The following is a 17,154-nucleotide window of genomic DNA, read 5'->3' on the forward strand; positions in this document are numbered from 1 at the left end:
CAAAATATTGATGGGTACTATAATCCCCAATGTAAAACTATATTTATTTTGCATATTTATATGAATTCTAGGTTGTAAAACACCTATTTTCGTTTTATTTTAATTTTAGTGGTTTGTTCTTTCATCCCCTATTGTAAAAGCAAATAATTAGGCATTTAATAAGTTTTTTTTATTTAACTGCCTTTTTATATTTCACTGTTACCGAGTTCCATATGCTGAGTGTTGTTATCACATTATTATGTAAATTTAATTAAATATTTAAAAAATGGCTATATTAACGAAGTTATTATTAATTAAGTGTATGTAATATTAGGTAGGTAGTTTCTTGGTCAGTTGAGAAAAGAGCATGAAAGGAACATAAAGCTAAGATTTAATTGTGTACATTCTAATAAACTTAATTTTAAAGCTATCTACCAAGTGTTTTTCTTACAGTTATTTGTTCAAAAGAGATACTTAATAATATTCTTTCAATTTCATTTTAACAATAATACAAAGTGCCTTTAATTTCAAAAAATTCCATATATTACACGCTGCCCGCCGCGATGTACGAAAATATTCCTCATTAAAAATGTTTCAAACACCCCCCGTATCGTAATGGATTGCCGCCGAAACTAAATAATGATTTACGACCGCGTAAAAAAAGTCGGCACTGTTTAGAAGTCCCTACTTCAAACGGCCGCAAGAGAGTGAACTTACTGTCTTGTTCTTTATACTGTGGTCAAACGCACCGATTAGGTATAAACCTAAAAAAATAATGCTGCTGCATCTCTCCGATCGGCATGACTGAATAGCATTGATGAAAAAAACTAAGGGAATGGTTAGTTAATGCTGACAAGTATTTAATAGCGTTTTATGATACATACGTCATAGGTTTGTTCAACATAGGTATCAAGAAATAAAATTTCTTGGATTTGTTTTTACCGGTTTCAAAAATTTGCATACATTTCATGGCTGTAATTATGGGAGTTTCTCAGGGCAGTGTTCTTGGTCTTTTTTTGATTTATACATGCCGTTTTGTTTAAATGTTTAAAGTATACTAAACATCATAGTTATGCTTATGATATTCAGTTGATGTTGTCTTTTGATTCGTCAAATCCGGGCAATGCTGGTGACTGTTTAAATAAAGAATTGTCAAGTCTATATAATTTATCTGTAAAACATGGCTTACAGTTAAACCCTAAGAAATCTGTTGCGATGTTGGTTACCAAACAAAATTTAAGGCAGCATCTATTGGAAAATTTAAAGATAAAAATTAATAACGAGCCTATCGTATTTCAAGATATTTGCAAAAATGTCGGTTTGTACATTGATGATTGATGTAGCATTAGGATTCTCATATCATGTGACATCAAAATTGCAGAAAGTCTATTCAATGTTGAAAACTTTATATCCGCAGCGCCATGAGTTAAATGTGTGGATACTAAGCGAATGCTGTGCGACTCTCTCATTCTTTCTCATTTTAACTTGTGATACTATATATGGCCCTTGTTTAGGCAACAGAGATAAAAAGCGTATACAAAAGTTGCAAAATACATGTATAAGGTTTATTTTTGGTATTCGCAGACCATATCGAGTGTCGCACAAGTTGAAAGATCTTGAGTGGCTTAACATATCATCGAGGAGAGAGTTACATTATGTGGTATTTTGCTACAATATTCTTAAGATGAGGTGCCCACAATATCTTTTGGATAAGGTAGTATTAAGAGCTGATATTCATCATCAGGCTAACGTTAGAAATAGACGCCGTTTAGATCTTCCACGACATCAAAAAGAAATTTTTAAGCAATCATTTTCTTATAATATTGCATCTGTAGTAAATAATATTTTTCTGATCTTTCGCAGACAAGTTCCAGAATATTATTTAAAAACAGAGCAATGCATTTAAAAATATGACTTTTGGATTTGTTATAGGTTTTTATTTTTGTATATTCTCTTTTTCATTTTATTTATGTAAAAATGTTTTAAATGTGCTTCCTCGATTTTTGTGCACTATTTATTTATTTTTCTTTGAGTACTTACTATTAGATACTTTTTTTGGATAAATTATTCTACTTTATAGGCTACAACAGCCTGAAATTATGCCTTTTAATCCACATTTTGTCTGTCATTTTTTGTTACAATCATGTTTTTTTCACAACTTTGTAAACATATGTATATGTGGATTAATAAACGTTATTATTATTATTATTATTATTATTATTTTCATAATTTTGTCAAGTATGACTCCTTTTTTTAAATAACAATAAACATAATCCCAAAAATGTAAAGATTGATTACATTATTGGTATATGCTGAGAACAGTTTATTTTATTTTTCTAGAATATCTCTGAAATATTGTTTGGTAAGATATTTTATACAGAATGTTCTTAAATATCATGTCTGTTGGGAAATAACCCAACAACTCTATTTTCTGTCATCAATATGTATTTGTTCTTATTTGGTTTTTATTTACAATATTAAGGAAATAATCGATCCCTTAAAGGTTCCCACAGTTCATAAAAAAATCAATTTCAAGTGGCAACTTTTAAACGATAAGACCAGAAGTGTAACCTATAAATTCGCGTGAAACTGTCAGACTGTTAGGTCTTAGGCCCTTTCTGACATCCCTTTTTATTGAAATATGCAGTTAATGTTAATAAAAGGTGGTAAAAAGTCACCGTCAAAGTTGTTAGTCACAGTCGATGTATAAAGGAGAACAGTAGGTTCTTCTAGAAGTTCATCAGATCTTAGTCTAATAGTGGCTCCAGTATTTCTAGTGTAATGCTCCTTGGTGACACTAAGGCTAATTCTGGTTTTCCTTTTACTTCTCTGCTGTATATAATAAAAATGCCCTATTTGATTTCCAGAACGGTATCAATTATAGGTTTAATTTACTATCTGAGGTTGTAGTAAGTCTTATTGAGTACAAGTAAAGGTTTTCAACAGGGTCTTGAAAGGGTGCTGCCATTCTCTTTATCTCCCTTTGTACAAAATATTTAGTAATTTAATAAATCAGGGTCTGTTAACTGAAAATTGGCAGCTATCCTGCTTTTATCCAATAGTTAAATCTGAAACTAAAATCAATGTGTGTAATTACTGCCCCATAAGCATCTTATCCCCTATTAATAATTAAGGTTTTAAGGCTGTTCTAAAGAATGTTTCTTAAGAGATTTTGGCTGATTAACAAGAAGAATTAATTCAGTAGTCATTTAGTTGATATCAACGTTTTCCTAACTTTTTTTTAGTAATTTTACTAACTTTTTAGTATATTTAGCATTTTTAGTAATTTTACTCTCAGGTGCTGCTACAGTCAAGTTGGGTTACTATCGCCGAATTATAGTGTGTGACCGAGTCGCGGTCGATCTCAGTTATCCCTATTCCCTTTACTCTTTAAACCCTAATAAAACTCTCTGTCCAGACTATGGATGACCAAAGGTATTACTGGTCGAAGAGTACACAGTCAAGCTGGTATGTAAGAGTCGCGGTCAAAGTGACTAGTTGCTCATACAGTTTACCATATTTCTCCTGTTAGCCCTAATACCCAATGCCGGGTTCTTTCCAGTGACACAGTTGGACATATGTGTTCCTCCCTATTTGGGGAAAAAGCCAGGCAGCAATTCACCTCCAAATAATGTCAATATCGTAAAGATGTGTCTTCTAGTCTACTAGCGATCTGTTGGCCTATGTCACGCATCTTGGAACCGAAGCTATCGAGTAAATATGGTGTTTCCGTGAAAGGGCTTTGAATATTTCACAAGCATTTGATAGGGTCTGACATAAGAATCTTTTAAATAAATTGTACTCTTATGGTTTGTCATTAATTCTCGTTGCCAAAGTATTACCGTGGACCAATAATATTGCCGTTAAAGGCATTTTCCAAGCACTCTCTAACCATACGGGCATTATGGGCCGGACAACCATCCATTTGGTACCAAATTATTTGATCTTCCTGAACAACCTCTTCCAAGGCGGGTCCAATTTGATTTTGAAATAAGTCCAAATAGGTTTCAGCTGTTAGGTTATAGTCCATAAAAAAGGGTCCAATGATATGGTGTCCGATAATACCCACGAATACATTTGTTTTTTGTGGATATTGTGTCCGAGTATAAACAAAGCGATGTTCATTTTCTTGGCTCCAATAGCGGCATTTCTGAACATTTGGTTCATTGTTGAGGGTAAATGTACATTCATCGGTAAAACAAATATTTCTTAAAAAATTCACATCATTATTTGCTCTTTTCATCATTTCAAAACAAAATGCCATTCTTCGCTCTTCATCTCCTTCCTGCAGCTCTTGATGCTTTTCGAATTTATACGAATAATATTTGTGTTTTTTTAAAGTGTGCAATACCGTTGTATGATGTTTACCTCTTGCCCAAGAACCCTCGTACTAACCATCTTATTTTCCTCCACACTCAGTAGAATATTAAGATCTCTGTTCTCTCTTCGGCTCTATTTTCGATATCCTGAGTTGAACATATTATTTATTACGGTACCTTTGGACTCGAACTTATTGACAATACGTTTAACAGTTGAAATGGACGGAATGGGCTTGGTGGGAAAATAAACTGAAAACATTTCAGATACTGCTCTAAAACTGTTTCCCGCATAATGCCACTTAATTATGGCTATTTTTTAGTCGATTAAATAATTCATACTTGTTTTCAAATATCGACTGTCACTGATTTATTGACACTTTTCCTTACGTCAGAGACAATATTCATTTTACTGGTGTCCGTTTGGTTTTACCTGAACCGAAAATTTGCTAATTTTGCAATTACATTTAATTGAATAATTCAAGATTCGCTTATTAACATTTTTTAAAACTTTGCACAAGGGCCAGATTGATCTCTTCAAAAAGTTATCTTACATATTTTCTCTAAAATGTACAGGGAAGCCAATAATTGACCCCCTGAAAATGTACATGGGTTTTCCTATGTTCCGCTCGGCGACGCACCACTCGGTATATTATTGACGACCTTAATATCATTTTGGACTAGGGTAAGTGCAATCTAATTGACTTTAACGCAGCTAAGACTCAGGCTGCTGTATGTACAAAGAAGGCTGCCTCTGCCGCCCCAAGCCTTATTATATCCGGTTTTACTTTGCCGCTGTCTTCTCTCTGTCAGTTCGCTTATTAGGTGTGGAGGATATCAGGTATATATATATCAGATATATATACCAATATGTCTTGGCATAATCATGTAGTGGGAATAACTAAAGCGGCTTTTCAAAAAAGTAGGGCTCTTTAAAACGAAAAAACTATATAGTATGCTCAGATTTGTCTATCTTTTGAATATTGCTCTCACATATAGAGCTCTGCACCAAAGCACACTTTAAAGTTGCTTGATTCCATCCACAAGAGGGCCATATGTCTTATAGGAGATAACAAGACAGTTTTGCGCATAGAAAGAAGGTAGCGGACCTGACTCTATTGGACCTGATTTTATTGATCCCAGCATGGTAAATGCTTTTCCCATCTGACCCATATCATTGAACCTAGAACTATACACCCAAGACCTACTCGACAGGCAGATGCAACTTATGAATATCAAGTGCATCAACAGACGCCTAGAACGTCGCTATATCGAGACTCCTTTTGCACATTTGTGGAATCAACTTCTAAATCACATCTTTCCCGAATATTACAAGTTGCAGAACATTAAAAAAAATATCCACAGACACCTTCGTAGCACTGGCGTTACTCATGACTTGTGATACTCGAGTACCATGGGATTTGCCCTTTTGCGCCAATGTATTGCGATATAGCTGGAGGCTCTTAGCATTTCGTACAGATTGACTGCTTAAATCTTGTCGCAGGTACGTGAATGTCCTTACTCTCTGATGAGCAGTGAATATAGAGCAACTGCGACGGAGCTTTATGACCGATATGGCAGGCAGGGCCCTAATAGGCCTATATTAATAATAGGGGAATCACCTAGTTTACAGAGGGCTCTAGAATGAACGATAGAGAAGTAATGTAGGCTTTTATGAAGAAGGCCCATAGCAGGCACCACCAAGGCTTGCTACTACTGCAGAATGGACATTTCAAATTGTAGATGCCGCAACACAGACGTCTCAACTTTTTTGGATATCAGAGATGTTATTAAGGATATTACGGCAAAAGAAGTGAGTTTAAGTTTATATTTGAGTGAATAAAGGTCCTAGAAGAAATGGTGAAAAACGCCTGCAAAGCTTTCTTGGTTTCCAGACCACTCAGGTTATGCTGGTAACAGGGAAGCGAATTTCCTTACTAGACTCGGATCCGTAAAACTATGGGTAGACCAGAGCGCCTCATTGGCTTTTTGAAGGCTATTGGCCTCTGGTAAACCACGGTGGGGTGTGACGGGTGACGGGTGCATATCAGGAGAACTATATGCACAACAGGTTCCTGCCCACTGTTCTCAAATTCAATTTAAATTTAATACTGTAGATGGCTATTCTTTGACTTATTTTATAAAATATAGGTATACATGTGAATATCTGTCCAGAGTCAGAGCATCACGCCTAAACTGCGTTACGCAATAATACGAAAATGAACACACTTATGTGTCTTTGCCTGGAAGGTTATAGGCATGGTTTTAATCGCTGATTCGCCATCGGTTTTGCAATAACATTACTGATGATTTCTTCTACTTCCACGCGAGCGAAGCTGAAAGTCTAGGCTAACATACTATAAAAATTTATATTACGCTGTTGTATTCTACAATAAATATTTCTTTTCATAAACCTTTAAGTTGGTTAGTAAAAATAATTTCACACTCAAAAATGTGATTCACCACAGGACTCTGAAGATATCACTGCCCTGAAAGTAATTAATTTTCGCTCATTTTTCTCTCTTTTAAAGGAAAATACTTTCTACTTTTCTTACGAAATTACTACTAATTTTTTCAAATACTCAAAAACTAAAGCTTGTAGTGGCTGTTACTAAATATAATATCTTTACGTAAAATTTTTTTATACAAAAAAATATAATACAAGCATGCTAAATGTGAAAATCCAGGTGGATTCCCTACAAGTAGGACCCATATTAAAATAAAAATTAAATTTATCATGTTAAAAACTTAAAATAAAAATGAAATAAATAATTTGTTTTATTCTGAATTTTTTATCAAAAATACAAATAATATTTTTAACAATCTGCCTCTTTAGAATAAAACTATTTAGAATTAATTTACGAATACAATACATTCTGGCTATTTTTAGCTTTGGGAAAAAGGGTACATATATTATGTATAATGCTCTTAAAACTAAATTGTCAATCCAAAATTATAGAGCAGAGGATATTTGGCTTGCGTCAGCCTCTTTCAGTTATCTCGAATTCGCATCACTACGCCTTATGTCCATTTAACTGAATTAATAATGCGGTATACATTAGGATTGCATTGAGAACAGTAAATATTTGCTAAAATTTATATTTATCGATGTCATTAAAAACCTTATGATAAATAGTTTTACATAAAGGAAAATTAAAAAGTGTGAAATACTCGTTTAAAGAAATATCCTATTTTTTCATATTAGAATACATTCCAAGCTTTGAATAAATCTTACATACAATACAGAAAAAATCCACACTCGAATCGCATAGTAAACCAGGACGTTAGAAAAGTCCTTAACAAATTTAAGGATATTTAAGGTATTTGTTTCTTCTGCGAGACGGGATACTTTAAATATACCCACATCTCCTTTCACAGGATTAAATTTTTAGGTTTTAATCATTATGCAGTACGTAAAACTTGCTCTTTCTTATTTTTTATCGTAAAAGCTAAAAATCTATAACGCTCTATCAATACAAACTTCTTACACTTATTTTTTTTTATTAGTCTTGCCGAAAGTTATACTTATTTTTATTACGAATTTTTTACGCCTTGCATATATGTATAATACATTTAAATAAGCAATCATTTCTTAGTTCCAGAAAAGTCGTTGGAGCTGAAGTATCCTCCATTATGGGAAGGAACTGATAACAACTCGAAGATTGTTTGTTATGTAGAAAATATTTATCCTAGGCCCCGTTTACGGTTATTTTTAAATGAGAGGTATGATAAATAATTTATACAAATTGTGATAGTTCTCAGCTTTTGTTTACGAAATAAATTTAACGTTTTTCGTTTACATTTAGTGAAATTGAAAATGCCACAATGAATTATCTAGAACTTACCAGTGGCCTTTATAATGTGGAATTGGTAGCCGCAGTGAAGAACCTGACAGATGGCACGTCCATTTTGTGCGAACTAAATGTGGATATGGCAAATTACACCATCAGAAAGGAAGCCATTTATTACAAAGGTATTTTTTAATTTATTCAAACATATCATTAACAAATAATTTACAACCAACGTAAAATATTTTATTATACATTTGGCTTATTTCTTTATCTCTTCGATAGTTTGCGGGAAAAGAATTGTCCTACGTTGCAGTGCCACCTATTGCGACTGCTTGGCTGAAAATATTCGTTTGATATTTCATTTTGAAGCTATTTTAAAGTAAGCCTCAACAAAGAAATAATAAGAGCTTAATGTATATTCTTTTGTAGAACTAAGTCAATTCTATTCCTGCTCCCGAATTTCTGAAAAAAAGTTAAGCTGTGAAATGTGGTTTCAAAAGCTGAGCCTAGCGCAGCATCAGCATAAAATGATTTGGAAAAAATATTCCTATAAATATAAATAAACCTCAATAAGCAGATCTGATCCTTGCAGAAGAAAAACTTCCTTTATTTTTAATTTTGCATTTGATTTTGTGTTTCATCTAATAAGATTGCGGTGGCAGATTCAAGGGTTATGTTTCAATGATGCCTTTTGGTTTCGACACCAACTTGGGTTTTCATTAATATACGGTAATCGTATGTTTACGAAGCCTCCAATGTGAAAATATCCCTCTATATTGTATATCACTAAAGATGATTTTAATTGAAACAAACACGCGGTGTTGTTAATGATGACTTCACCTATTTTTAGTTTATATCGATGTAATTGCAAATCTGTTGTTAAAATTAGCTGTTGGTAGGGAGATAGAAAGGTATCTTTGTATTTATTTGCTTATCTCTCTTGCCTTGTTTTTTTTTTGGTTAGACTACAGCTAAGTAATATAGAATAAATATCTATAAATATCTATCAAGCTAAAATAAGCAGAAACGCGTGTCGGTAAATACCTTTTTTCTACTTGGGGAATACTATACCTTTTTATTTTATATATAGATTTAAAACTTAGACAAAAAAAAAACATTTTTATTTGTTTTTGTTTTTATAATCTGCTTAAAATATCAATTAAAAGTCAAAAGTCATGATCTTTTTTATATTGTGTTACTTGCACTGAAAATCAATAAATCATAAATGAGGCAGCATTATCATAAATATTATTATTTTACTAATGATAGAGCTAATAAGTTAATGGTGCTTTATGGTAAATAGTGATTATATTGAAAACAAAAACATCTTACATAAATGCAAAAAATATGATATTTTATCATTTCAGATATAGAAAGAGGCGTTGTTTTTTTTAAGTTTTAATAAAATAGAAGCATTATGGTGATATGTATATTTATATAAAAAAAAATAACTGTTTTAAAAACTTATAAGAAAATATGTATTCATAGTTACTAAGTAATGCAAAATTATTTTGTGATCTTGTTATAGGCTTATATTTATAATAACTATCTAAAAATCATATAGCCTTATATTAATTATATATTTTTTTTTAAATTTCAGTTTGGAACTCATCAAATAATAATGCAAGAGGACATCGGCTATTTTTAAGGCTTTTTTTCGTAGTGTTTGTGATGTACTGTTTTATTTTGTAGATTAAATGTCAGTAAATAATATATAATAGCAAGAAATTAAGTAAAATCTCATAATAATAAATTCAGGGTGTCAAAATAGCCTTGATTTTGGCAATTTTTATCCTAATAGAGTATTTTAACAACAATTATTATACGAAAGTATTAATATTCTGATAATATAATTTACCAGTTACCACAATTTTTCGTTTTAAAAAATGTACGGATTTTTTTCATATTATACCATGATTATATTTATGTATTTTCTTTAACTTTATGTGAAAATTGCCTTTATAAGGCTGCTCTAAATTAAAATTCATAAACGCTTATGAAAAGGTCGAAATTTTTTGATACTCAATTTTTATGACTATATTTATTTATACAGGACAGAGATTTGTAAATTTGTGTAGGACTTTTGCAGCGTAATTTTATTATAATTAATTTTTAAGATAATAAATTAATTATATATATTAAAAATCCAATTGTTTTATTATTATTGTTTTACTCCAATTGTTTTACTATGATAAAAAACGACATTCATTTATCATTCACTGTAAGTCTGTAGTAGCCCGATAATTTTGTTATAAATACCTGCTGAATAGTTGGAAACCATATATTCCTAAACTCATAGGCTAACGAGAGAATTTGTCTGGTTATTCTATGCTAAAATAGATGCAGATTTTCATTATACCAATGCCTACAGTTGTGTCAGTTCCACTAGTCAATTAGAAAAAAGTTGATATGTTAATAAAGCAGAAATTTGTATTTAAGTATGAAAAACCATCGATACTGATAAAAAGTAGTATTATTGGGTAAATCACCGATGATTTGTATAATTTACTTTAAATCAAAGCCTCTGATTATTTTCCAAAAGAATTTTGTGTCTCTTCGTATGTAACCCCAGAAAATCCTCCCTCAATTAAACTGAATTACCCGTCAATTTCCCCAATCGGATAAATCCAGCCTTGGGGGATCTGTTCAATGCAATTATATTTCTATTAAGTACCTGTTAGTAAATGCAAGTGCCCATTTGGCACCCTCCTTTTTCCTATATCCATGTATTAATTGCATTATCATGATTCGATATTGTCAATGGAGTAACGAAATTACTGAGGACGTTATGACATTTTGTTTTTTTTTTTTAATTAAAAACCCAAGAACAAAAAATGTTAAATTTTTAATTTTATAAGTTTATCATAATGTTAAAACCTGCATGTCCGGTACATGTATCATTTTTATAACATAAAATAAGTTGCACAGCGTTCAATATTCAATGTGCTTGGAAAAATCATATTTTGTAATACCATGAATATTCTGTAGAAAAATAAACCTTCATTCAATTTATTATCCGTCCTTATTCTATAAAAATTTATGTTGAAATGAATTAATTATATTCAGAATATTCATTTTTTATTTTTAATGAATTATTTCTTCTGCTATGTAGGTTGTTATGTAAATGAGAATCTCTTAAACATATGAATCCTCAGAACCCAACTTTTTATTTATTAGAGCCAACGCATTGTTACTGCTAGAGTTTGAATGTATTAGTAGTTTTGGCCCTTGGCCTACTTTGGAAAATTTCTTGGTTTGTTACATACTATACAATTTTTCGATAAAAGCCAATGCATATTACAAATTTAAATTATAACTACCGTGCTTTTTGTTTATATTAAGGGTCATCCTAGACTACTTTGCTTAAGAATTATAAGATTTTAAATCTTATAAAGCGTCAATATTTCGTCCTTTACTCAACATATGATTAATCTAATTTGTTATAGTTTAATGCATGCATTGTTATGCAGATTCATTCGAGATATTTAAAATTAACGTCCCTAAATTCAATAAAATCCGCGGCGTTACTTTATAGTTTTAACAATTGAACCAATTTACGCAAATCGCCAAACTGGATGATAATTCGTACGAGAATAGGAACGGCCTAAGATAGAATCAATATAAAGGAGGAATCAGTCCGATTAAGCGCGTAACATCACCAACTGTACTATTAGGTCAGGATTTATAGGGTATATGTAAGGCTACTCCTTACATATTTCTATAATTTTTAAACAGACATGAACTATAGACACTTTGAACAAACAAAGGCTGTCGAAAACACGGTCTTTCGTTTTATAATGGGAGTACCCTGGTTCATCAGTACCGTATTAGAGCATAAACATAAAGCTATTGAAAGACCGCGCAAGAAAACTGAATAGACACTACTTTTTGAAGGCGGTAACATACCATAGCTCACTCATGCCACACTCTAACATGATAAGAGCCCAGCTATGGCCGAGACATCAACTTTTAAGAGACCTGCTCGACGCTACCATCTAACTAAGCGCGTCACTTGGACATGGAAAGCAGCAAGTAAAACATAACTTGCTTCAGCAGAATATAATAGGTCGTAAAGAAGAAGGATAAGGAATGCTACATTGCTTTAAACCCAGAAAGCCTAAGTCATGTTAACAAGAACAATAAGATTTTTAGGGTATAAATCCAACTAGATCTGCAAGTCAATACTAGATACTGCATAAAAAATTTTTGTTACGGAGAACTTATAACGAAAAAAGAAAAAGAGGACGAGCCTCTACTCATCTTAATGGACGTGTAAATTTAGAGTTTATATTAAAGTTAAAGTAAAAATTAATTTGCTATAAGGAGATAAGGTAATAAGCGGATGAAGAAGTTGGGACAGACTTATATCTAAATCATCTTCATGAAGCTCATCTAATACGAATAGTATATATTTATTGCCTTTCAATGTTCTGTATTCTTGAACAGACAGTGACCTCCTCCTTGAAACTTCTGGGTTTTGTCATTCGAAATAGCCGACTCTTTAACAACTCAAACTGACAAACTCAATAAAACTATTGTACTTTTCCTTTGTTAGATCAAGACTGGAATACGGTTACTTGGTGTGGTGTCCTTTCTATGAATGCCATGTTGGCTACATCGAGATTGTTCAGAGAAGGGTTTTAAAGTTTCTTATGTTTCGTGAGGATGGAATATATCCTGTTAGGGGACATGATCATGATCTGATGTTAGGTAGATTTAATCTGCAATCTCTGGCCTTGAAGAGAACAATTCATTTTGTAACATTCTTATGGAAGTTGGTCAATAATCAAATAAATTCTCCTCCTCTCTTGAACGATATTCTATTTCATGTACCACGATTTGCTTCTAGAGCAAATATCACTTTTGCTTTAGATCGCGCCAGAACTAACATTAGGTTTCAGGATCCCGTATATCAAATGTGCAGAATTTTTAATTCAGTATCATCAACCTGTGACATATTTGTATACTCCATAAAGGATCTAGTTTTGTCTCTGACAAACCAACAGTTACCATAATTCCTTTTCTCTTCCTTTTTTCCCTTGTCCCATGAATCCCTTTCTTTGTTCATTCTAATGTTAATTTACATCTCCTTTAATTTTGATATATACATGATGTTATTATAGTAGTTTAAGTTTTCCTTATTTTTTCTTTATTTTTCTTTCTTTTTGTTATTTAATGTATAGTAATTTAATACTTGTTTACACTTTCAAAACATTAATTGTAGATTTTCCTGTAACTGGGCTTTGCCTGTTAGAAATAAACTGCTAAATAAATAAATAAATAAATATTATTGAGCATGTAAATACTGCAGAAATAGCCAGTCCACAAGTGCTTTGGGTGTTGTCAAGTGCTACTTGTCTCAAAACTGTTATTTCTCCAGCTTCATTTCTAACTGGTCGATTTTCTCGATGGTGAATATCAGTTTTTCTTGAATTTTCTTATCAACTTAACAACATACTTAATATTTTTGTCTGTATGGAACGCACTACATTTGGCCAGTAGCTTTTGCAATGCACTCATTTTGGTAATACATTTTTATCATTTCTATCCTTTCTTAAATTGAATAAATCATTGTTCAATATTGATCACAACTAGGTAGATAACTTTTAAAAACAATAAAAACAAAGTTTTTCGATGACATACAATAATACAGACTGATTCTAAATGTTCTTGCTGGTATTCATGGTTATTATCTTTTGCAATCTATTATTATAAATATAAAGTTAAGTTAGTCGAATTTCATTAACCCGACGCCCGACACTTAGAATAACATCATAAAATCGGACACGTGGAGGTGACAGACCCCGAGATTAAATATATCTGAAATTTGGTCGCAAATTTTTTGTATTGTATACTTTTATGTAACTATCTTTAATTTTACCAACGAAATATAGACCTCTATAGAAATCAAATTTATTATCTCAAAAAATGTATTAATTAATCCATTGGCAGCAGCACAAAAAGAACATATAAAAGAAGAAATAATCAACATTATCGACTGTTATTGTCTTTTGAATAATTTTTATAAAAGATTATTGCATGTTCCAAGCATATAAGCTTTTCGTAACTTTGAAAAACATGTTTCAATTTTCTGTCTTTTGCACATAGAGCGTCCTCCTTGTTGGTCCGGTTTCTGTCTTTTTGTAAGTGATGCTGGATTCTTTCCCAAAAGCTTTGAGATTGAGGGGCACCATCTCTCGTGTTATTCTGGGATTTTCTAACTTCTTTATTTTCCTTCACCAATTGAAGTCCCTACTCTTTAAGAAAATGTCTTCTCTGAATTTTCACTCGTTCATTATTCTTTATATGTTTAATCTGACATAGAAAAATGTTGTTAGCGGCCAGCGTCGGCTATTCCGAGATATAATATATAAGGCTGAAAGCTCATGGACCATATTGACTCCACATTTAGTAAAATTATAAAAAACTATTATTTCTGTTTTTTATCCGTGTCATCAATGGTATTTCGTGTTGCATAGAGGACAGCAAAATACCAATTTTCATACACGACAGGGGGAAACAATGTTATTGTTATCTTGAAAACTTTTCTTGACGTTTTAAAACTTAAATACAAAACATGGCTCGTTTTTCTTAATTGTTTCGACAGCAGTTTGTGCTTATGTCAAATATTAAATATAACGTATAGGCTGCCATACCAGTTATTAAACGTAATATTGCGTTTCGTTTCTGACACAGGAGCTACTATTCAATTCACTATATCCGTAAGAGGTGGTACGTCTAAATGGCTCGTTAGGATGTTTTAGTTAAAAAAGCTGTGTCCAAATATAGTGCACATGGCACCTGATTGTACAGGTTTAATTTTTTGATGTCGTGTGCCATGTGTACCTTATCTGGACACGTACAAAGTCACTGTTGATTCGCCTGGAGAGATGGCAGCAGTTGTACAGTTTTCACTGGAAGCGCAAATACCACGTGCATTTTATGTTTGTTGCCTTCTTCAGTCATTCGTTCTATAAAAATCGGTGTAAAAACATGTTGTTTTGTGGGCTATAATTTGGAGGAGCAATGGCGGCAAAGAAAAGAATTATTTCTGATACTGAGATGCAACAAGCAGTGGAGGCTGCAGCAGAAGAAATAGAGATTTATAGAGACCTCGACATGAGTGACGAGTTTTCCAATATCTCAGATTCTGATTTGGATCCGACATATTTGGCCGGCGAGATATCTTCAAGCAGTTCTGAAGAAGACCGCCCTAAAAAGAAAAAGATGAAGTATGTACGTCAGTTAGGTACGTAGGAGGTTTGGCAATTCCATTTTTTATACATAGTTTATTTTCTAAAATGTTATTAGAAAAAAACAGTGCTGTAAAAAGTTTCAATATACTAACTCGCGTACGAAACTAAGTGGAATACTTATGTATATCAAATTTAACGTCTAAAATTAATATTTTCTCTTCCTAGAAATGATTATCTTCTTATACACTACCCTCCATTTTTTTAGATACTTCCGAGCCTTCAACATCTGCTCAGTTAGATATAGACATAGATTCTTCAGGCAATGATGAAGAGTGGAGACCAGCTTCAGGAAATTTTTCGACATTCACTCTACCAATGAATATTGGAATTTCACTAGCCTTGCAGACCCAAATGCGCGGTAAGGATGAACTTAATTTTTTTGAATTACTTATATACGACGATGTTATTAATAAGATCGTTGTCGAAACAAATAGATGCGCGGAACAGCAAATTATTCTTGCCATAACGAATGAAAATATTGGCCAATATTCTCGCCTAAATGCATGGGTGGATACTAATTATAACGAAATACGAACATTTATTGCTATTTTAATTTGGATGGGATTGGATAAAAAACCATCACTAAAAGATTATTGGCGCAAACATCCATTATATAAAAACGAAATATCAAAATATTTGCTACGGAATAGATTTGAGGTGCTTTTACGTATGGTTCATTTGGCAAATAATAAAGATTGTCCTCCCAATGACCGGCTTCATAAAATTCAATGTCTTGTTGATATGCTGAACAAGAATGCTTCTTTCTGCATTATTCCAGAAGAGTCTCTTTGCATCGATGAAACCATGATACCTTTCCGAGGTAAATTATCCTTTCGACAGTATATAAAAGGAAAACGACATAAGTTCGGCATTAAAAAGTTTATAAAGTTTATAAAGTATGTCTAGATAGAGGATTTACTTACAACCTGAAAGTATATTGTAGTAAAGAGAAAATAAATGGACAATCGGTTGCGGAATCTATTGTTATGGAAATGTTGCAACCATTGCTTGATAGTGGCCGGACCCTTTTTGCAGACAATTGGTACACCTCTATTCCTCTTGCGGAAATCTTGCAAAATAGATCAACTCATCTAGTTGGAACGATTCGTAAAAACAGAAGAAACCTACCATAGTCTGTAGTTGATGCAAAATTAAAAAAGGGGAAATTGTTGCAAAACAAAATAAAAATAAAGTTGTTGTTATGAAGTGGCATGATAAGAGGGACGTGCTATTCTTATCCACAAAACATACAGATGAACTAAAGAAAGTACACCATAGAGAGGGTCCTAGGCTCAAACCTTCTGCAATAATCGACTATAATAAGGCCAAATCATTTGTTGATATGTCAGACCAAATGTCAGCTTAAATGATGATGCCTTAAATCTGTACAATATAATTAACGAGAAAAAATTTCAATAACGACTTTCAAAGAAAATCTTGCCATGCAACTTTTGGAAACGGCAGTACCGCCAATCCCAATGAATCCCTCAAAAAAGCACAAAGTTTCCGAAAAGACAGATAACGAGAAAAAGCTAAAAAGAGGCAGGTGCAGATATTGCTACGAAAAAAACTCACAAAAACAGGGGCGTAATTATGCTGTAAAAAATACCAAAAGAGTTTCCTACGTATGTCTAGGTTGTGACAAAAATATTTTTATTTGTATGGACTGTTTTTTCCAAAAACACGTTTTTAAAAATATAAAATAATCTTTTCATTTTGAAGTATTTTGTTTTTAAAATTAGTTTGTTTATTTTATAATTATAAATAACAATTTTACATGTTAAATTACTGCCCATTGAAAAAATAAATGTA

General features: G+C 32.3%; 1 protein-coding gene across 1 annotated transcript in view; it reads left to right on the forward strand.

Moving 5' to 3' along the window:
- The window catches only part of LOC126733836 (uncharacterized), a 56,205-nt gene extending 46,045 nt beyond the window's left edge, over nt 1–10,160 (forward strand). Inside the window, exons 4-6 of the mRNA XM_050437250.1 lie at nt 7,892–8,018; nt 8,102–8,268; nt 9,687–10,160. Coding sequence (XP_050293207.1) covers nt 7,892–8,018; nt 8,102–8,268; nt 9,687–9,778 — 386 coding nt within the window. The 3' untranslated portion in view covers nt 9,779–10,160. The remainder of the gene's footprint in view (nt 1–7,891; nt 8,019–8,101; nt 8,269–9,686) is intronic.
- The last annotated feature ends 6,994 nt before the right edge of the window (nt 10,161–17,154 follow it).

The sequence above is a fragment of the Anthonomus grandis genome, chromosome 3, assembly GCF_022605725.1.
Source record: "Anthonomus grandis grandis chromosome 3, icAntGran1.3, whole genome shotgun sequence".
In the NCBI taxonomy this organism is placed as follows: domain Eukaryota; kingdom Metazoa; phylum Arthropoda; class Insecta; order Coleoptera; family Curculionidae; genus Anthonomus; species Anthonomus grandis.